Source organism: Vanessa tameamea, chromosome 13, assembly GCF_037043105.1.
Source record: "Vanessa tameamea isolate UH-Manoa-2023 chromosome 13, ilVanTame1 primary haplotype, whole genome shotgun sequence".
Taxonomy (NCBI): domain Eukaryota; kingdom Metazoa; phylum Arthropoda; class Insecta; order Lepidoptera; family Nymphalidae; genus Vanessa; species Vanessa tameamea.
In genome coordinates this window covers 12,119,825-12,142,641 of record NC_087321.1, presented here as the reverse complement: position 1 = coordinate 12,142,641, position 22,817 = coordinate 12,119,825, and the positions used below count along the sequence as shown (strand labels likewise).

At 35.1% G+C, this 22,817-nt stretch overlaps 1 protein-coding gene and 1 non-coding gene across 2 annotated transcripts in view; both read left to right on the top strand.

The window, feature by feature from the left end:
* Positions 1–2,991: 2,991 nt before the first annotated feature.
* Positions 2,992–22,817, top strand: part of LOC113399609 (protein halfway) — a 44,292-nt gene continuing 24,466 nt past the window's right edge. The window contains exon 1 of the mRNA XM_026638778.2: positions 2,992–3,355. Within this exon, the coding sequence (XP_026494563.1) occupies positions 3,329–3,355 (27 nt within the window). The 5' untranslated portion in view covers positions 2,992–3,328. The remainder of the gene's footprint in view (positions 3,356–22,817) is intronic.
* Positions 20,681–20,756, top strand: Trnad-guc (transfer RNA aspartic acid (anticodon GUC)). Its single transcript has one exon. It is a non-coding gene; the product is annotated as a tRNA-Asp (tRNA).

Below are 22,817 nucleotides of genomic sequence, written 5' to 3'. Positions count from 1 at the left end.
CTCCATAGACAATGGCAATACAAGCAGGGCCGGATCTACCATATGGCTTTTTGGGCTTCAGCCCAGGGCCCCGTGGATTCAAGGGGCCCCAACTAAGTCAAGTCAAAGTCAAAAATAGACGATAATGCGAAAGAATCCATAACTTTATAAAATTAAACAGATCGTATGGTTTGCAGCCCTGCGAGTCCTGCAATTAATCAAATCCATTCAGTTAATTTAATTCAAGTCCACGTTCAGATATGTCTTAGGTGGGCCCCTATGTAGTGTTAGACCAGGGCCCCCTAAACTTACGGTCCGGCCCTGACTACAAGAAATTTTAACCATACCCTGTATCGTCAATACTCAATCTGTAAACCGAGAATACATAAATAATAAGTATTGCTGTTTGGAGGTAGAGTACGTGAGTCCCCACACGGGCTTGCACAAAGCCCTACCACCAAGTAAAATCATAAATATTGCTAATTGTACTACAGATGAGTTACGATTTTTTTTCAGTCGTGCAGAAAATCAGAGAGTCAACACCGAATAAAACTCAAATCGAAACTGTGTTAGGGCAAGATAATTTTATGAACAATAGGCAGGTCGCCTTTTATTATTTTCCAAAACTATGAATAGTGAACATATAAATACGCAGCGGGATGGCAATTTGAGCTAATCGGAAGCGATGTGTACTGTGGCTCGCCCTGTGTGCTCAATATATCAGTTCGAGTGGGGGTGTAGCAGTCATTCCAAGCTAAGATTACTTAAGACATATGCTATATTTCTGTACTTATCTCTGAGCGCACAGAACCATCAGCTCACTACCACTGTGGCAGACATTAATTTAGTACCAGTCAAGTTACATGACACCTTTTTATATGAATCCAATAGAAAATATTGCTGTGTTAAATATTTAGTACTTTATAAAACCACTGACGCTTAACCCCTCGCGAAAGCTGCCAGCTTAGGATTTCTAAATTAAACTTTCTTTTTGTATTTCATGTATGGTTTCATTATTTTATTTATTATTTTCAATTTTTTAATTATAGAAAAAAGAAAGCCCAACAATATGTTATTAAGAGTAAGTAAAAAGAAATACTTATCTCAAGGAGAAGATTCTATCACGCTGCTCCAATGAGGGTTGGAGATCTGTTCCAACCAAAAGACTTCTCTTGCTTCTAAAGCAAAATAAATAACTTTAACATTGATGTCATTGGTGATTCGAATAATCTATGACATTCATTGTGAATTCGCGAAAAAACATCGATTTGAATCATCGGCGTAGCGTTGAAGTTTTAAATAGCGTTTGAAATTTTAATGGAAATTAAAATTAAATCGGATATAAATTGTGAAATAAAATAATTATGTATTATATCCAAAGATACATTAATCAAGAACTGTCTGCAATAGCAAATCGCATGGAATATGTAAAAAAATGTATGGGAACGATATCCCACACGTACGAGTTTCCTCGCGGTATTTCATTTTAACGTCGATCACGGGATTAATTTTGGCTTAAAATGAAGCACAATACAACTTTCTTAATTGGTGCTTGCCCCGATTGGAACCCTGGATCTTTTGTTGAATATCTACAGTTTATATTCACTAGACCATTTCGGCTATCAACGCTAGAAAATATAAGAAAAAAACTAAAACCGCCAACGGGCACATCAATTTAATTAAGAATATGTTTTATATTACGGTTTTGTAAGTAGGTAGTAACTGTTTTGAACAGAAGGAATAGATCAGAACGAAAATTACAGTTCAACGTTCGCTAGTAAGATGTAATGTCGTATTTTTTTGTCTTATAAATATATATTCTTATCAGATAATCAGCAAACTTTGTACACATTTTTGAGCAAATCGCGCGCGGAGTAGTGTAATGTTTAATTAAATAAAACATTCATAGTTTACGTTCATACTTTCAATGTATAAATCACACGTCAAATCAAATAAAAAAATCAATAAAGTTTATTTGATGTTTCCTTGGATATTTTTATCGTTTTTAACAAAATATATCGCCTATCTGAGCAACATTTTTCCCGATCATTCGAATCAACATTGATTATTTTCGTTATAATAAAGAAAACGGCAAGACGTAGCATTTTTTTGTGTTAATCTGGGGCGAAATTAGGCCTTATGGATATCCTTTCTTTGGCTTAGAAATTGACAGTTATAGATTCAATTTAGAAGAAAAAAAAACGTAATATTTCGAAATATCTTATTTGATTTTCATTCATGACAAGAACCAAGTAGCTTTCGCGTTAGGAAGTGAAATTCTAACGGGAATACAATATTTTTATCATTGCTACATAACAGTGCCCCTACCATACATTCTTTGTACGTCTTGAGCCGACTAGTGCTGTATATTATATCGATAGCATTAATTGATTTATATCGATATGTGCATTACATTATAGAGGTGTATAAATGATAATACAATTCAATTTGCGCAATAGTTAATTTTATTATTTGTAGTTTTTTGAATTATATAAATATATATAACAATTTAAAAACGAGTTTTTTTTTCGCGTAGTATTTACCAATCAAGACAATGCCGTTTACATTAGAATCAATTAATATTATATTAAAAATTGTGATAAAAATTTCCTAATTGTTATTATTATTTAATTGTGGAAATTCACACACAGTATACAGTCATAATTTCATTGTTGTATATTTATACCTTACCCTTAAATCTTAGCTACGGTTTTATGTGTTACATAAAAAATAAACTATGCACTTTTGTAAGTTTATTTATAATTATAGATAATCTATATAGAGGTCAGCTGCTGACCACCACCAGCGTTATCGCAGCTACACCTCACAAAACATACAAATTCTCGAACGGGAATACCGGATACTAAATCCGTAGCTGGAGTACGTATGCCTGTCCTTTTCCTCCTTACGCGTCACCTTCGCCTTTCGCGTTGATAACCGATTCTCTATCCCTTTCTCGCGTACGGAGTACCGTCGTGCTGGCTCACTATAGTTATATGGTTGTAGCTTACGCATCAGTGGTAAACTATTCAGTTTTGTGTTTTGCCAAGTTGGAGTCGATCCGAATTAGACTCGCTACATGTGTTTTGTGCGGTAAGCGTCAAAAGTGTCGTGATCATTTATTTTATGACTCGAGAAGTGCTGGATAGTAAATAGTTTTTTACGTTAAAAGTGAAAAATGATACCGTCGCAGACCGAGCGCCGTTTGTGGCGCGTGAATGCGTTTATTAGATACCGATAGACTTTGAAAGTTGTAAATAGTTTTAAAAACGAGGCAAGTGTGGTTTCGTATTGGAATATTTGTGCATCGCTGGTTTTTAATTGTTATTTTCCCGAGGAAAAAAATAAAATGATTGTGAGTTATCGCGTAAACGATGTAAGTATTATTTTGATAATAATTTTGTATTAATAACATAAACAAATTATAATATATTACGAAATGTTCTGAGTATTAAAATACAATAACGTATGTGACTTTAAAATGTTTTTATCATTGTTCTTTTGTTTTGTTTTCCTTATAAGCGTCACGATTACTTGGTAAAGAATGAGTCTTAAGTTTTTGAAATAAAATAATATTATGAAATGAAAATTGAATTGGAAAGTATACTCTTAGAAAGCTTTTTTATTTATTTTCTTCGAAAAGAAAACAAAGAACTGGCGCGAGCCCAGCTTCAGCTAAATGGGTTTTGTGTTTCATATTTTATTAGCAGCTGTGATTTATATACACTGTGTCTGACATTCATGACTGTTGTTAGTGGTTTAGATTAGATACATGTTATTTTAAGATTACGTTTTGATATAAAGCAGAGATGGTTAAACGGATGACGTTAAATTTAACCCCTTAACCTGGCTGATGCTGGCAGATGCTGCCTGGATAAAAAAAACATGCGGGTACATCAAAAATTAATATAAATATAAAATGTACACCGACGGCACAGTTAATACGTTACACGAGATTTGATCATTTTATAATTTACAAAATTCGAAAAACCACAAGTAATCTCGTGCTCAGCAGTGAAGAAAAACTTCGAGAGGAAATTTGCATGACACTTTGCAAGGTGCCTGCGTCGGATTACACTTTGTCATTGTCATATGTGCAGTACGAACCACCACCATTGCAAACAGCTTGATGGAATAAGCTCTAAAACTTTACCTTATAAGAAGATACTACTTTGACCAGCTGTACGACATTTGTGGGCAGGTAATAAATGTCCATATGGTGCAGTCGTACATTTGAAATAATACGCGACTTTTCTTCGATATTAATCTGCTTTCTTTTTGCTCCCGACATGTTGACAGTTTCACAATTAATTCAGACTGTCTTTTGGTGCGTCTTGTGTACAAATGCGTGTGTTTTGTTTCTAAGAATTACAAAAGACCCTAAACCTCTTGTGCCTAAACTGTGCCTATTCAAATTGTTTACAATACGGATCAGCTGGTTGTTCTACAGATATAATTTTTCGAAAACATTAACCAAATGTGGTTGTTTAATGCGGTATGTCGTAGTCAATAGCAAGTCAGTAGCAATGTCGTAAAAAGCAATATTTTTTATAAGACAGTTATATAGCATTCAGCCGGGACCTTTGATTTTGGTCAATATAACCGATATGTTGTTCTAAACGATGTCGCCATTAACTGTTTTAACCGTATTTAGTTTCGAATATATAACTAATTTAAATATTTAATTATATATAGAAGACCGACGCTTTAACTCGGCAGATGACATAAATAGTGTCGTAATAATATGCGTTGGCTAAAAATAGAACAAGGATTACTAATACGCTCGTAATATGTTAAAAACTGTTTACATTATAATACATTGTTACACTTTATAGCATCATGGAGATTTATATTTTATGTATAGTCATGATGCATTTAAAAAAAATATAAAAACTACATAAACATTAAATATTTAAGTACGTGATTGTTTTTCGTTAATATTTTCGATTTTTGTCGATATCCAAAATGTGTGCGAAAAAACGGACATCACTATCGCAACGATGTATGCAAATTTGATTTGATTTGATTTAATGTACCCACTTACTAATTTATTTATAAATTATAAAATACAAAAGATTTTAAAAATAACGACGTGATTTTGTGTTAACTGCAATAATATTTAAATAAGATGTGTCTAAATTCTAATTCAGTAGAACTTGAAACTCTTGGAGTTTTTTGCGTAAGGTGCATTAATATGTAGAAGTGAATTAAATTGTATGAACTAAGGATAATGTCAAACGAAGTAAAAAAATTATTTTCCATATTAATGCGCTTTTAAGTCGTCAAGTTACAATATTAAATAAAATGTAAAACTGTTGCATATATTAGGCAGAACCGTCTTAATCCATTCTGGGGCCCTAGCGCAAACAAGAATATGGGGCCTCTATGAAAGCAAATGACTAACCAAGTACGACTGGAACTTGCGCATTAAAGGTTTCGTACCTCACGTCGACTCACGTTGAGATACACTCTAAATATTTTTGTTGGGTATTTCCTAATTACAGTAAAAGCGAATGCCCTCTAAAGAATGGGGGCCCGAAAGGATATATCATCATCGCCTGTGTGCTTATATTAAAAACGCAGGTATTATTTAAGTTATAAGGATTATGTTTTTACTTTACGAATGCCATTTAATTTGGACTGTGTTGATATTATGAAAAGTAAACATTACCAAACAGTATTATTGTTGTTTGGTCGAGTCGTTGTCGGTTTTCGATAATTGCCAAACATTATTTATTTCACGACGAGTGTGTAATACGTAATAACGTTCATTATTAATGTTGTTAATATTTATAAAACTGTTATATGTACATAGCTGTTATTGAGATAGGTGGATCGGCGAATGAGCGTGACGGTGAGTGGTCACAACTGCTGAAAACATAAGTCGATTTTGTGACACCAATAAATATTTATAGTCACTATAAACCTCGTGGTAACTTCAGTTCCCATGTTTTAAAGTTTTAAGAGCTTGGATGCTTGATTTAAGAATTGAACGCGTATGAACACGAATAATTAATTTTCGTCATAATTGGAGACACTAAGGGCACAAAACTCACAACATAATGTAAAGGAAGAAAGTGTTATATATGAATATAGCTCTTTCTACCAAAATTTAACTCTAAACCTAAGTATAAAGGCGTTTTGTCCAAATGATGTATCGCAAGATTGGACATAGTGGAAAAGGATTTCCACAGGCAGGCTTTCGTCCATAAGTGGGCGTGTACAGGCTGAAATGATGTGGATGAACTATTGAAAATAGAAATGAAATTAAGAAGTAGATTTGCCTGAATATATATATATACTTTTACGAAGAAATCCTTGAAAATCGTTCATATTTTGTACATTAAACACTTTCAGACATTACATAACACCCAAATATTAATGATGGTACGTGACGTGTACATTGTCTTTTAAAAAAATATACCTACATTTTTATTAAATAATACAGATGTTCGTATCAACTGCATGAGGCTTATATATGTACATAGAAGTTCCAATATCCTATCTCTACGATCAAATACACGCTTCAACACAAAAACATAAAACTGCCGATTACTCTGTTTTGCTTTGTCATTTACTGTTTTCACTTACGTCTTCAAATATTAAACATACATTGGCAATGCGAAGTCAACCTTGGGAACTAAGAAGTTAAGTCCCTTGGGCCTGTAATTACCCTTTAAACTGAACTAAGTATTGCTGTTCGTCGGTAGTGATCCGAACGGGCCTGCACAATGCCCTACCATCTCTTCATATTTAAATCTTTACTAAATATCTAAATAGCAAAGTAGTGATTCACTAATTCAACGCAACAGTATACAGTTGAACCGATCAAAACAAACAATCCAAGTTTTAAATATTCATCTATCATCATTTTCATAGAAGAGATGAATATTTAAAACTTGGGTGACACCCTTATCTTATCTTGATATAGAGGACATTTTGTAACATGTTTCTGCACGTTCCAATCTTCAAATTCGTCCATACGCTATTCATTTTAATACTTAAGACAAAGAAATATTAACAAATACGTACGTATTGGGATTGGACCAACGCGACGCGCAGAAATCGCGCCAGTATTATTATATTTCAATCACAGGAAGAATAAAGACCAATAAACAACTTTGACATTGTACTGAACTATTATGATAGAGATCTTGAATAATCTATGAAATTTTTAAACGCCTTTTGTCATGAATCAATAATAATGTTATTTATTAGTTGGGGCGGTAACGTGACCTATTCTGGAATGAAATAGTTCACACTCTTAACGAAACCAATAAACTGAAAAATTTAATTTCATACAATCACACCAAAAGTGTGTTCTCGATGTTATTGTTTGCTGTAATTTATTAACGCTATCCGTATGTTCGAATAATTCGTAGAATGTAAGAGAAAATACATCAAAGCGGTGTGATTATATATTACATATTATAATACTGTAATTAGCACATAATCTACGCATTAGTAATTTACCTATAGTTTACGTACGAACATAAAATAATTATTAATGAACACGCGAACATGATACATAATAATTATGAGTGTGAACCAATTTCAGGATGATACTTTGAAAAATGCTGCTTGATAATTCGAGCCATATTCGGCTGGGCGGTCAAAGATTTCGCGGAATATTCGCTTTTATTCGAACGGGTTATCTACATTACTATTATAAATGTTAAAATAATTCTGCCTGTCTGTCTGTTGCTCTTTCACGGCCAAACCAATGGAACCGAATTTGATGTTCCTTCTAATTTTTTCAGTGATTAGACAATACAAATCGCTATGTCCCTGCGTTTTAAATATTCATTTTAATTACATGCTGTGAAGGTCCATATTGATCTATATTCAATGCATAATGTATTTAAGGTACTTAATTAGATAAGAATTAATGCTGTATTGGTTAAAATCGCTTTGAAAATGAGCCAATATTTCCTGTAAAAAGTAATATTTTCCTGATAACCTGAATCTTTAAATCAATTGCGATATTATCAAAACATTTTTATATTGTTTTATATATTCTTTAACAAGACGGTTAAAAATAAGAATAGTCGGGTTAAGTGTAATGTGAAACTTTGCGTGATTGTTGTAGCGGCTGTTGATGTCAGGGCGCAATTGAGAGGTCTTCGCGCAATCGAATTATCTCATTGGATCTTTGACTGATGAAATTATTCGTTTACGAGCTCCACTTGTTCATGAGCCTTATTGTAGACAGCACGCGATGATATTGACCGATGTCGTATGCGATGTGTTAAATGTAAGCATAATCTAAATATGATAACGCATCAACACCAATATTGTTTTTAGAATACAATGACTTTATTATAATCTAGTTTTATTAGAACATAACGAAATAAAACTCAAATAAATAATACTACACAACATAAAACAACTTGCATTACATGTTTAAGGAATGCTTAATATATCTTACAGCTCCAATATACGGGGCCACTTACCAAAACGTGATCCATTTCCTAGTCCACTAACCTACTATAAATAAAAAAGTAACAGCCGTTGCTTGTTTACATATTTTACAATCTTATAGAACGCAGTCAGAAACTGGTTTTAAAAAATATTAATTAGTAAGGAAACACACGACGTGTGATCTGTAACACTTTAAAATTAATGTACTTATCTCATTTGTTAACATAATTGTAATAAAGACTGAATTAAAAAGTTGCTAAATTTGAACATGGTTTTATGATGTAGTGACTACTTAATTTGTTAACGTATCAGTAACCAATTTATATATCGTATTGTTTATATCACGAATAACGATATACAATTAGTTTTATATCTCAATTATAAAACAAGTTTACAAAAGAAGTTGTAAATAGTCGTTGCGTTCTGACAACGTTCGTTAATAAACCGATTAAACGAAATCCAGTTTAGTTCGTTATGTATTTTTATTTCAGTAACCTTTACGTGGTATTATTTTGTTATTATTTAAACGCTATAAATAACTTCGTACCTCGAAGAAGACGAATATTTCAACGAGCTTGTTTTTAATAACAGATGACTCAGAGAGAAGAACTAGCTCTCTCTCAGTGGCTAGACACGGGAATATTAAACGAAGAACGGCGTGTTTTTATTTGCTTAATACGTCGGTGATCTTATTCGATTGGGCGTTACTGATAAATATTCCCACGCAGATCTGACACCCGCTGTGCTCTGTCTGGAGAAAAGGTCACAGCCACAAGACCATTCAGTAGAACGTTTTATACATTACTGATTTCTTAGGTTCCATATTAATGAGCATCAATTACTTTAAAAAGAATAAGCCGACGGTTTAATATGTTGATATGTTTTACTTGGTAGTAGGGCTTTGTGCAAGCCCGTCTGGGTAGGTAGAATATCTGATGAGCACTCATCAAATATTCTACCGCCAAATAGCAGTACTCAGTATTGTTGTGTTCCGGTTTGAAGCGCGACTCAGCCAGTGTAACTACAAGCACAAGGGACATAACATCACAGGTCCCAAGATTGGTGGCGCATTGGCGATGTAAGGAATGGTTACTATTTCTTATAGCGCCATTTCCTATATATAGTGGTGACTTTAGGAAACGGAAGTGCCGTTTCCTAAAGTTATTTTCGATAACGTACAAAAGTATAATAACATTACAATTTTATTAAAAGCTTTGAAGCGAATATTTTTACGCCAAATTGTCGTAATATTTTAAAACGTTCCTTAACATTTGAACTTAGTTTTTTAACATTTCCTGGGATCCACAAGGGACTGTCACCACAAACCACAGGTCCGTGTAGTCGGCTAACAGACATAATAAGATTACACTCGGTTTCAGTATTACATAGTGAAAACAAAAAAAAGGTGCGTGTAGTTATGTACGCGCGTGAGAAGTTCTTCTTCAGAATAATTAAAAATAGTTTTTAATAGAATGCAACCAAACATTCACAATTTTAATATTGTACTATAAGATAAGGTATGAAGTTGTCTATTTCGTGCGACTTGTCACTTAATGGTTTAGTGAGCAACTTCATGAAGTTTTACAATATAAATAAGCACATTAATCATTCATAACGCGCCTAAAGACGTATAAATTACAAAAGACAGAATAGTTCGCCAGTTCTCGGAATCTGGGGGGCTATTACGGTTAGAACATAGCAACTGTTGCTATCAAATATTTGCTGCGGATTGATATCAAAGCAAAAAATTATAAATCAGTACCATAGACCTTTGCAGTAGCACAATACTCCATCATACTGATTTATCGACTGCAACAATCATCAATTTTTACTTTGACGATCAGTACGTGTAGTGCTTCTGTGCTGGATTAATTACTTTGAATATAAATGTACGTCACAATTTCTAGACAGTTCTTTATGTTTTAACTAATACATCACAATAACAAATACGTAATATCCTGTAAATAGTCTACGTACAATGCACAATGTAATTCATAAATACATAATGAACTAATATGTGAGATGTCTTAAATAGGCCTTAATAGGTAATATCGCATTCCGTAAGAATCGATTTAGTGTAGGTAGGCAGGTAAGTAGGTACGTAGTTAGATAGGTAGGTATTAAATAATCGTGATATCTATATCTTTATTGGCAAAGAAAAAACATACACGTTAAACGATTCTTCGCTTCTTTTCGATCGATTTTCTTTTGTTTGGTAGACAACTTTAGACAACTATAGTATATTTATATGTATGTAGTTTACGAACTATAACGATATTTCATAATTAAAAAAATACATACTCGAATTAAAAATAGAAAGAAAGATAAAAAAAATCAAATTCTCATATTTTTTTCTCAAATTTTTAATAATGATGTACTGGTATTTATAAAATTTTGAATTGTTACGCAATGAAGTCGTTTTATGCGGCTGCAATTGTTGTAATCGTAATTACGAGATTGCACATTTGCGAGGCCCTATACATAAAATTGTTTTTATACTTGCACAAATACAATAAAATTAAATCGTTAATTAGTTAATGTTGTATGGAATCGACTAGAAGCCACTACATTAATTCCAAGCTCGAGAATGTAATTGCAATAAAATTCAAATACTAAAAGCAGCTTGAACGTAAGTACCTATATTATTAATTAAATATAATTATTGAGTTTATATACTATATACTTAATTATATAAGTACACATTTCATAGTACAACTTACCCTAACTGTGTTAAAGAATAGCCGAGTCTGGACCCGTTCTGCCACCACATAGCCCTACCACCATTACTTGGTGGTAAAGCCCTATGATGCAAGTCCGTTAAGGTAGGTATCACCCTCTCATCATATATTCTACCAACAAACAGTAATGCTTAGTATTGTTGTGTTCCGGTGGGAAGGACGAGGAGCCAGTATAATTTCAAGAAGGACATAGCATCTTAGCTCCCATAGTTCTTACGGCGCCTCGCGATACTAAATCAATCAAAATTAAAATATACCTTATTCAAGTAGGCTTTTACAAGCACTTTTGAATGGTCGTTTAACAAACTATATTTAGTAAAGCTACCACCGGTTCGGAATGTAGATTCTACCGAGAAGAACCGGCAAGAAACTCAGTAGTTACTCTTTTTCAACATCTAAAAATACAATCATGTTATTTAAATACAATTATATATATGTTATATATCCTGCCTGGAACTCCTGGAAGTCAACTGCCTCGGCAGTGATGATCACTTACTATGATGGCCCAATACATTCGCGTACCCAAAATAATCTCCTTCCAGGTCAGGATATTCTAACATAACAGAAAAAGAGATTTTAGGAACAGAATTAATAAATGTTATTTTATATTACCATATATTATGTGTATTCTCATGTAAGCGACTTATGTCTTTTTGAGAATAAATGTCCATAAATCTAACCTAAATAATTACGCGAAGAGATTTAAAACAAAAACATTCTACCGTTCCAAAAATCATTAATATGTAAATTTCTTTGCATAACGCAAAAACATTTCAAAAAGGACATAAATTGTTAGATAACTGATATGGAAAATATTACAAATCAATCGTAACTTTCAAAATGCTAAATAAAAATATTGTAGTAAAATAGTAATTCATTTTATAGTTACTTTTATTAAAAAGCCGTGAAATCTGACTGGCGTGGTTCAATAATCATGTAACATACTACATATTATTGTAGTTGGTTTGATAAATATCATAGTTATCAGCATTAAGAAAATGACATTTAATTTTGCAATTATATCATTAAAAAGGTATATTTTCTCTCTGTGCACAAACTAGATAATCTATTATGGTGAAACTTTTTGTGCTCAAAAGATACTTATGTATTTCATTACGCTGTGATAACGAGAACTGGTGATATAACTTTTAAACCACTCGCGAAAAGTATCCGATGGACTCCATAATAATCTAAAGATGTGCGCCGGGTTATAGGTTGTAATGTTTTATGACAAAGTTAACTCGTTGAGTTCTTCTTAGCAATTGTTGTACGTATTGTTAAATCTATAATCACGATGGATTTACTTGTATATGTTGAGACATTAATACCTACTGCATGTGATGTATATATGTTACTGTAACAGCTCGAACTAAGGTAAATCTTAAGATTTTCCAGTAAAACCTAAGATTTACCGACATGAGTTGGTAAATGTAAGTATTTATTATAAAGGGACGACTTTTTCGGACTTTTACCATTCCAATATTTTTTTTTTGTTTTACGAGGAGGAAATGCATTCCGCCCGGTCGAAAGGGGGGACCGGGACGGATATGTGGGACTCCCGGGGCTGAAGGCCCCGTCCTACCCACTAAAACCTCCTCGGATTTCCGCCTCACCGCAAGGCGACAGGGCTACGGGAACGCGTGTGGCTCACCACCGCGGCCCTGCCAACGGCCGTCGCTGTAAAGGGGCGACTCGCCACGAAAGGCACGCCAGGGTGTTACGGCGCACCTTCCGACACCGTCTCCATCTGAACCGTGACGGAATCCCCCCGAGTCCGCCACTGGAGGCTAGGCGGCAGCGGATGTAAAATTCCGCTGCCAACCACATTATGTCATTTAGGATTTAATTATGTCTCGTCCATGTCAAGGAATCCGGCCTAGATGGTCGCGGCGCCGTCGACCAGGTCTCCGTCGACGCAGCGGGAGGGAGTTTGGGTCGTCCTTCCGCTGTCGCTCCGCCTCCTCCTTTGCGGACATTACGGCTTCGCTGAAGACCCGTAATGCCGCCCACGCCTCTGCACTCGCGACCATCTTACGCACTAAGGGCGGAAGCGAGATGTCACATCCAATAGCCGTGAACAGGTCTGCGCGAGGCTTCGCCCAGGCTGGGCACACTGCGCGTGTATGCTCGGCCGTGTCCACGGCTCCGTCGTCGCAATGAAGACATACCACCGACGGCTCTCTCCCGACGACTTCGCACAAGTATTTGGCGAAGCAGCCGTGACCGGTCATGAGCTGCGTCAGGTGGTACGTGAGTGGGCCGTGTTTGCGCTCGACCCACTCTCTCAACACCGGGCGAATGGCCGCCACGAGTTCCCCACTGGCATCCGGAACTCAGAGTATCTTAAAAACCGAATGAAAGGCGGCTGTTTTTTACGTTTTTTTGTTCATTGAAATTTAATTAAATTTTTTAAGATTATTTTTACACAGTAAGACATAATTAACCACAACACGTTCTCGCCTGGTTCCGATGAGATATAATTGTAGTCATTATGATTGGGCAGCTACTTTATTACATAAAACAAATTGTGAAAACCCCAGGGAGGTTTATGGCGTACCCAAATTTACAATTACAAGGCCCCGTAAAATCAAGAGAAGTCCTGCGAAGTGCGAGTTAAAGATAGTTGACAGAATTACGCCCGCATATATGTATATAACACATTTCTACAGCATTGCACTGCGTTTATGTAAATATATTGCATAGCTAATGTAATATTATGGCAACCATTTTGTGTAAATTGTACGTTTTAGTATTTAAGTGTTTTTAGCGACTGTGCAATGTTATAAATGCAAAAGTTTGGATGGTTGAAATTTGGCACAAAGATTATGGAACAGCCAATAGGGTTACTTTTGAAATTTAACACTTACATTAACGTTGTTTGGCGGTAGAATATCTGATGAGTGGGTGGTACCTACTCAGACGGGCTTGCACAAAGCAAGTTGATAAAACGTTTGTATCACCATTATAATTTTTACTTTGAAAGCTATTTAGAAAATATAATCTTTCAATAACATTTTGCATACAAACATATTTTTTCTACAAAACCTTCACACGAGTATTAATGTTTTATTATATAAAAATATATGTATAGATGCACATGCAATTAAAAATATATTGTACAAGTTTAAAGGGTTACTAGCGAGTAGCTAGGTATTTTCACATTGTGATAGCTTCATGAACAGCTCGTTATAAAAAAAGTTCTTAAGTGCTCGTGAAAGCCTACTTCAATATATAGGCTTTTTTTAATATTGATGATATTCATATATCTTTATGACATCTAAAATGGCCTGTATATTATAATATCTGATGAATATTAATTAGTTATACGTAATTATATCCCACTTATAACACGAGAGTTTGTGTCCGTGGATCTTCGGTACTGTTTCACGCAAAAATTACTGAACTATAAAATTTGTAATAATCCTATGCTCTGGGGGTTCCCTGGTTGTTTTAACAATCTTGCCCTATCAAACGGGAAAAGTCTATATCGCGATATAGTAGTCTTGCAATCATGGTACTTAGATTTAGTTTTTTCTATTTTTTTGTTTTTTGCCAACGAATTATATCAGGGCGCATGTGCTATACGTACATACATTTTTGCAATTACATACGTACATCGTTAATATTCTGCTCGGGCGCAAAAACAAGAGAAAACTTCGCCTGTTACCGACCGTAATATTGTGGATTTCGAGAACAATGACATCAAATATTTATTATGGTGTCTTTTTCGCTTACTTAACATTATTTATCTGTGGCCGCCATATTTTTTAAAGTGTGGTTGTTTATTTATATCATCATATAAAAAGTATCGTATTTTTTTGCAAATATAAAAACAATAAAAAATCTTTTCTTAATTAAGGTTCTTATGCTTATCAAGACGACAATGTGCAAAATTGCAACAACGATATGTTGTTTGTGAAATGTAAAGATAATTTAATAAATGAATTGAACTTAAGTATAAAGTAAGTGATTACCTTCAACAGTATATGATATGACGTCGAAATGTTCAGCGAAAACAGTTTTAAGAAACATATAATGATAGCACTGAATGAGTTGCGGTATTAAGGTTATTTTCTGTGGCTACTATTGTCGTAAAATTATTTCTCGTTTAATTTGTGAATACGCTTATGTTTCTTAAATTTAAAAATACATAAACAATACTTGTCTTACTAATGTATAAAATTGTGATCAATGCAGATGTTTTATGATTTCAGTCTTTGTCTTGAATTGGCTTTGGATAATTATATTGAAAAAAAATATTTATGACAATTTGTGTGCATTATTTTTTATAATTGCGGGACTTGCGCGACCGAACCATCTTAGTCCCGCTGGATCCGATATAATATATACAGTTTTGCCTCTTTACATATGATACGACTGTGTAAGTATATAATAATCTACACTAATATTATAAAGTAAGTCTGTCTGTCCGTTACGTTTTCACAGCTAAACTACTGAACCGAATTTTATGAAATTTGGTATGAAGCAAGATTGAACTCCAGGGAAAGATATAGATCACCCCCCCCCCCTAACGTAACACGTGGTTGAAGCTGCGGGATAAATCTAATTAAATATGTATCATCTAGTTTGTGACTTGCAGTTTACCTATCTAACTCATGTCTAAATATACACACAGTAGTTGACGAATGTTAACCAAATTTTCCAACATTAAACGAACCATCTCCGACAACTCGTTTGAATAAAAAAACTATCAAAAATAAATGAAATTATTAACCTCGTTCGTTTCTTATTGAAGTCAACGGCTGACTCATTATGCTAATCCGATATTTTATTAAACAGAAAAAACCTGTATGTTGTTTATAATGTACAAAGATTGTTATTATACCGAGTCATTGCAGTGAGAGTGGGCTATAAATTGTGCATGTGATGTGACATAATTATGCATGTACATGAGTATAATATTGTTGTTTTTAAATAGCCTGTCATGTGTTTACGTGCAGATAAATAAAGCGAGTAAAAGTGATCACGGTGTTTATAAATATATTCAACACACATAATAAAAGTGACTTTCGTCGTTGTACTTTTAAACATATAAAAAAAAAGGCAAAGATAACATAGTTCAGTCACTTTTTCTCGTGTTTTTTTGAAAAAGAATATTCATGACATTAATAAAATATGTTCGTAACGTGCAAATTCAATATTATTTTACATAAATGTTTCTATAACGATTAAATTGTCGAATGGTCGAATTTACGTCATATAAAAGTATATGACGTGAACAAAGACATTTTTCTTACAATGTTCACTTATCATTTGAATTTGCCTTCCAATAGTATTTTACATATAACTATCATCAACGTGAATTGGCCAATGCGCCACCTGATGGTAGGTGCTCACCACAGTTCACAGACATTAGCAACGTAAGAAATATTAATATCATCTCGTATCACCAATGCTTCACCAACTTTGGGAATTAATATGTTATGTCTCCCTTCAATACAGAACACAATTCTTAGTATTGCTGTTTGGCTAAATAATATACGATGAGTTGGTGGTACCTACATAGACGGGCTTGGACTAAGCACTACCAGGAGTAGGAAAGACGTGAGTGTCACGGTGAACTTACAATTAAAATCAAGTTAAATGCTTAATCATAACATTTTCCTTGAAATTATAAGTTGGAAATGGCAACACACCATACTGTCGTGACCGATAAAACATCAAATATTCTTTATGTTTAAATTAATGATCATATTATATGTTAATATGTTGATAATAATAATCTTTATATATTAATCTTTTAATATGAAGATTATATTTCATTCGAGTCATGTGACTGATAATGTAGGTTATTGCCTATTAATTAATTAAAATCTTATGAAAAAAAAAAACATTTATTGGAACCTAACGAGATTAAGCGTATGATAAAAAGTGAGTTAGTGTTAGTTGATTTTTTGCAAGATTTATAGATTTGGTTATATATATTAGGCTGAATAATTCACACGCATATTTACTTTAATTTGTAATGAAATAGTTTCTAGTCTAGAGTGCTAGTCTTGCAGTTGGTTCTGTAGAGTTTTTTTTAAGAATAAATTCGTAAATCATCGCAGATCATGATCCGTACACAGTATAAGACAAAGTCGCTTTCGGCCGTCTGTGCGCTTAGATCTCTTAAACTACACAACGGATTTTAATGCGGTTTTCCTCATTATACGGATTGATTCAAAAGGAAAGTTGACATATTATAGTAGAAGCCGATAATTTATATTCAAAAAAGAACAACAATTTATCTTTGTATGTTTGTTTTTCAATATAAAAGTTTCATATAGCCCATTGTAGTAGCCGTATGAGGCCGAGGCGGGTCGCTAGTATAAAATATTCAAGTTTTCCACGCGTCAAAACAGCGTATCACTATACGTGTAAAAAATTTCACGAGTGAGATGTGTAAATTCTTATAGGACCGTGTAAGTTGCCTTCACATTCAATTATCTTAAATGTCAACTTAAATTAGCTGGTCGCACTTTTGGTTACACTTAATGGACTGCTAGTGGAAAGTATTCCACTAGCATTCCATGAAGTGTAAATCACACATATTATTATTACAAATTAAGTATAATTTAGTGGTAGGGCTTTGTGCAAGGCCGCCTGAATGTCACCCACTCATCAGATATTCTACCGCCAAACAGTAATACTTTGTTTTCGGTTTGAAAGGTCAGTGAACCAGCGTATCGCTGATGCAACGAATGTTACTGTAAATTAATATATCTTACAGTCATAACGTCTATAGACAGTGGTGACCACTAATCATCAGGTCGTTTTTTCGCCGTCCGCCTACCTATACCTATTATCAGAAAAAGGTTTATTTAATTAGGTATTGAATAACATAAAAGCTTGTTAATGGCCCAAAACTGGGGTAAGAAGGCTTTTAAGATGATTTGAAACTTTTTCTAGTAAGTTGCTCTATTGGGCTCGGTTGATATTATTGAATAAAGTAACGCAGATTATTTCTAAAATCAATAAAACTTTATCTGTTTAATCGTTCTAATTATAATAAAAGACAACAATTAATGTTAACGACACGTTACGCGTTGGTAATCGTATTAGCGTCGTAATTTCACTCACATTGCCCAATATAATCGTATTGGAGTAATTATTATTTTATTGTTAACGGAAATTGCGTTGTGATAGCGATATTCAAGAACGGCCGATTCATTTGTTTTGCACGCAAAGTCGTAAACAACAGAAAAGTACGTTTTAAGTAAGTTTTAACTTATTAATTTAATTTTATTAGAGATGTATAAATATAATAATTATGAATCTAATTAGGTATGCTGTGTTTTTATCACCTATTCTTTACCATGTCGGCCATTTTGATTTTTCAACAAGGTCATATGATGAAATATATGCTGATTTACGTAAACAATTCAGTAACTATATGTTGTAAAAATGACAATAGTATAAATAACAATACAACAGTGAACATATTTATAGAAGCGATTTACTTACATATTTTGACTAATATTGATTTCGAGGTCAACTACGTTTATTTTCGAGACAGGTTTAGAACGCATTCATAAATTTTCGAAAACGTGTGCGGTATTTTTATCTCAATCGATAAACGAATGTAACGCTAGCAATATATTAAAAAAATTTAAAGCTCCTGTCAAAATACGTTGATAAATAAGACATATTACTCAATACAAGATTATATTAAAGATAAAAAAGCGTGGATTTAATATCTATTGATTTCTAGGCAGAATATAAAAAAAAAAAAAACTTTCCTGATATACTCTGTAAGTAAAAGTGGCGGAGAAGAGTAACTACTGAGTTATTTGCTGGATATTCCCGGTAGAATCTACTTTCTGAACTTAGTAACATGACAATTCAAAAGTGCTTTTATGAGCCTACTTTAATAAAGAATATTTTGATTCGATAATTTGTAAAGAGTAATTAAAGTAATTATAACGTAAACAGTTATGAATCAGGTAATGGTCATTTCCTTAATAATAATTTAGTTGTTTGTTGTCATCGTAATCGAACGTGCAGAATGTTTTTTTTTTATATAGTTAGGCGGTCGGGCAAATGCGGTATTTGATGCGGCCACTTGATGGAAAACTGTTACCTCAACTCATAGACATTACCGCTGTAAGAGATATTAACCATTAGGTATTTACAGCGCCTAGGTCCTATTTGCCTCATGTGCCTGTAGTTATACTGGCTCGCTCAACCTTTAAATCTTAACACAACACCTACCTACCCAGTCGGGCAACAAAGCCCTACCACAGAGTAAATAAATCATGATTTGGTATTTTAATTTGCATTTAATATTTAATGGATATGCACTTGAAGGTGACGCAAGTCATTTCGCTATTTTTAATCTGTTTTTTTTTTACGTAAAATGGTATACACAAAACTTACAAAAAGTACTCCATGATAATTACAATAAATTTTATGTCCTGGTGTCAAAAAAAAAACAATATCAATAACCCTGAATTTTGTAATCAAAATCGTTTTATTACAAATAAAATTGTTATTGTTTTAAATAAATTGGTAAAAGGCACAATGTTTAGCCCTTATAATACTAGGTCATAGAATCTACAGTAATATTATAAATGAGAAAGTAACTATGCCTGTCTGTCTGTCTGTTACGTTTTAACGGCTGAACCGAATTTGATAAAACTTGGTATGAGGAAGCTTGAAAGTAAAATATTACTGAAACTTATGGTAAGTATTACTACAAGTACATCATATATTTTTTATGATATCCGTAGACTTCTAAAGAGGCCACCTGTTGTTATGTGGTTTCTTACATCGCATCACCAGCCTTTTCCTTTACTGTCAGTACGAGAAAAATTATAAACAGAAATTATGCACAAGAAAATTTATTTTAAACGAGTTTAATACGAGTTTGTCCGCTTTGAACGCAGTCTACAGTAAAATTTCGCGTATTACTATTGGTACATCTCGGCTCCGTTCGTGGCTGACGATATATCAAACAGACAAGGAGTTTATTCGCAGCGTGATCGCAATTTGAGTTAATCGGTGGCGATGTTTACTGCGGCTCGCCCAGTGTGCTTAATATATCACTATGAGTAGGGGTGGAGCCGCCATTCCGACGGTACTGTTGTTTATGGAACATATAAAAGTCAGGCGGTCTTAAGAGTCAGAAATGCCTTTTTTTATTAATTAGAAAAAATAATAATATTCTACTTAGCAGGAATTATTTTATTTTTCAAATTTTTTCCTAAGTATGTATATTTTTCTTAAATCTATACCTATATTATAAATGAGAAAGTAACTCTGTCTGTAACCTCATCACGCTTAAACTGCTAAACCGGTTAAGATCAAATTTGGATAAAGAATGGCTCGAATGGCTTGGCTCACGCACTACCGATCATGCGGGTAGATCTGTTCTCGACTTCGCATTAGCATATGATTTGACACAACTGCTCACCTCGCCAACGTGGAGGTTCATATACCTTCCCTGTTGGACCTTCTGCTGAGGTTATCGTCGATCCCCCTCTGGGCTCGTCGGACCACTGTCTCGTCCGGAGTACAGTGCCGGTTGCGCGGTACTCACGACCATCCTCGGTAGTATAGTGGTAAGTATCCCCGCCTGTCACGCGGGAGACCGGGGTTCGATTCCCCGCCGTGGTACTCACGACCTCGTTTCGTGGGCTGCCGCAGAGTGTGGCACTACAAGTCAGCAGATCGGGATGGGATGCGGTCCTTCTTTGCATCCTACCCATGGGGGCAGGTTTGTTTCTCGCTGGATGATTCGAGCGTTGTTGCTGACTCTGTCGCCGATGTGGTACTTCAGGGTATGGAACTGTTCATTCCGTATTATGCGGTCCCCATCGGTGGCAAGTCCCAGCGCTGGTTTGGTCGTTTCTGCAACGGCTTCACGTCGAAAATGGGAACGCTACCAATACTGGGCTAACGCATCGGCGTCTCGTGATGTAAATACCAACGCATTCAGAAAGGAATATAATTCTGCCTCTATATCCTTCAAAAATGTGATTGCTAAGGCGAAGACGGAGTACATTGGCAGAATTGGCGTGAGACTGGTGCGCCTCCCTTCAGGAACACGTGCGTTCTGGTCTCTCGCTAAGGCTGTCTTAGGGAATTTCTGTCAGCCCTCTTTTCCATCTTTGCACAGAGACGGTGAGTCATTGGCCCATACAGCGAAGGAGAAAGCTGATCTTTTAGGCTCTCTCTTCGCGGCGAACATGACTCTGGATAACCGAGGAAAGTCACCACCAACAATCCCGCGGTGCGATACCACGATGCCGCAGGTTAAATTCCGGCAAAGTGCAGTTCGTAAAGCACTTCTTTCTTTGGATATCCATAAATCGAGTGGACCCGATGGCATCCCTTCAATCGTGCTACGGACTTGTGCTCCCGATTTGGCTCCGGTCTTAACGCGTCTTTTCCGGCAATCCTATGCATTCGGCGTCGTCCCGAACTCCTGGAAGACTGCTTTGGTGCATCCGATCCCTAAAAAGGGCAACCGATCAGAGGCGTCCAATTATAGGCCTATAGCCATCACCTCCTTGTTCTCCAAGGTAATGGAGTCCATTATAAACTGCCAGCTCCTGCAGTACCTAGAGGAGTACCAGCTGATTAGCGACCGCCAGGTCGGTTTCCGTCGGGGTCGCTGAGCCGGTGATCTAGTTTACCTTACTCATAGATGGGCGGAAGCAGTTGAGGGGGAGGCATTAGCAGCCAGTCTGGACATAGCGAAGGCCTTCGATCGCGTGTGGCACAAAGCGCTTCTTTCGTAGCTTCCTTCCTATGGGCTTCCCGGGAAATTATGCAATTGGATTACCAGTTTTTTGGCAGATCGGAGCATCAAGGTCGTTGTCGACGGTGCATGCTCCGAATTAAAATTCGTCAATGCTGGTGTTCCACAAGACTGCGTTCTATCACCCACTCTGTTTCTTCTGCATATCAATGACTTGTTGCAAAACAGTAACATTCACTGCTATGCAGACGACAGCACCGTAGACACCTCATACACCGGCCGTGCTAATATTTCTTGGGAAAATGTCGAAGAAAACCGGAACAAACTTGTGTCTGAAATCAAGTTTTCGTTAAACAAAGTCTCAAACTGGGGTCGGCTAAACCTAATCCATTTCAACAACAACCGGACAACCACTCTGTGGAACCAGCTTTCGCCGGCGGTTTTTCCGAACCGATACGACTTGGGAACTTTCAAGAAAAGAGCGTACTCTTTCCTGAAAGGCCGGCAACGCACCTGCAAGCCCCCCGGTGTTGCAGATGTCCATGGGCGGTGGTAGTCACTTTCCATCAGGTGAGCCTCCTGCTCGTTTGCCACCTCTAACATAAAAAATATATATAGATAGATAGATAAATTTGGAGATAGTCTGAGTCCCGGGGTTTTCTTATTCACCCCTCGAGGAAATCAAATTGTGACGTATTGTATTGCTATAGGTTATATTTTATAAATTTCAGGCGGGTAAAACCGCATGATCAGCTAGTCTAATATAACCCGAAGTTTTGTCCTTGCTGTATTGTATTGTATTGTGTATAGATTTCATGTTATTTACTGCTATCATTACATTATAATTTTCCGTTCAGTTATTGTAATATAAACCGAATTCTAAAGAAGAAGGTTAACTAAGTCGATTATATATTTTTTTATATTTGATACATCAGAACCCTTTCGTATATGAAATGTTTTGGAAAATCTTTTTT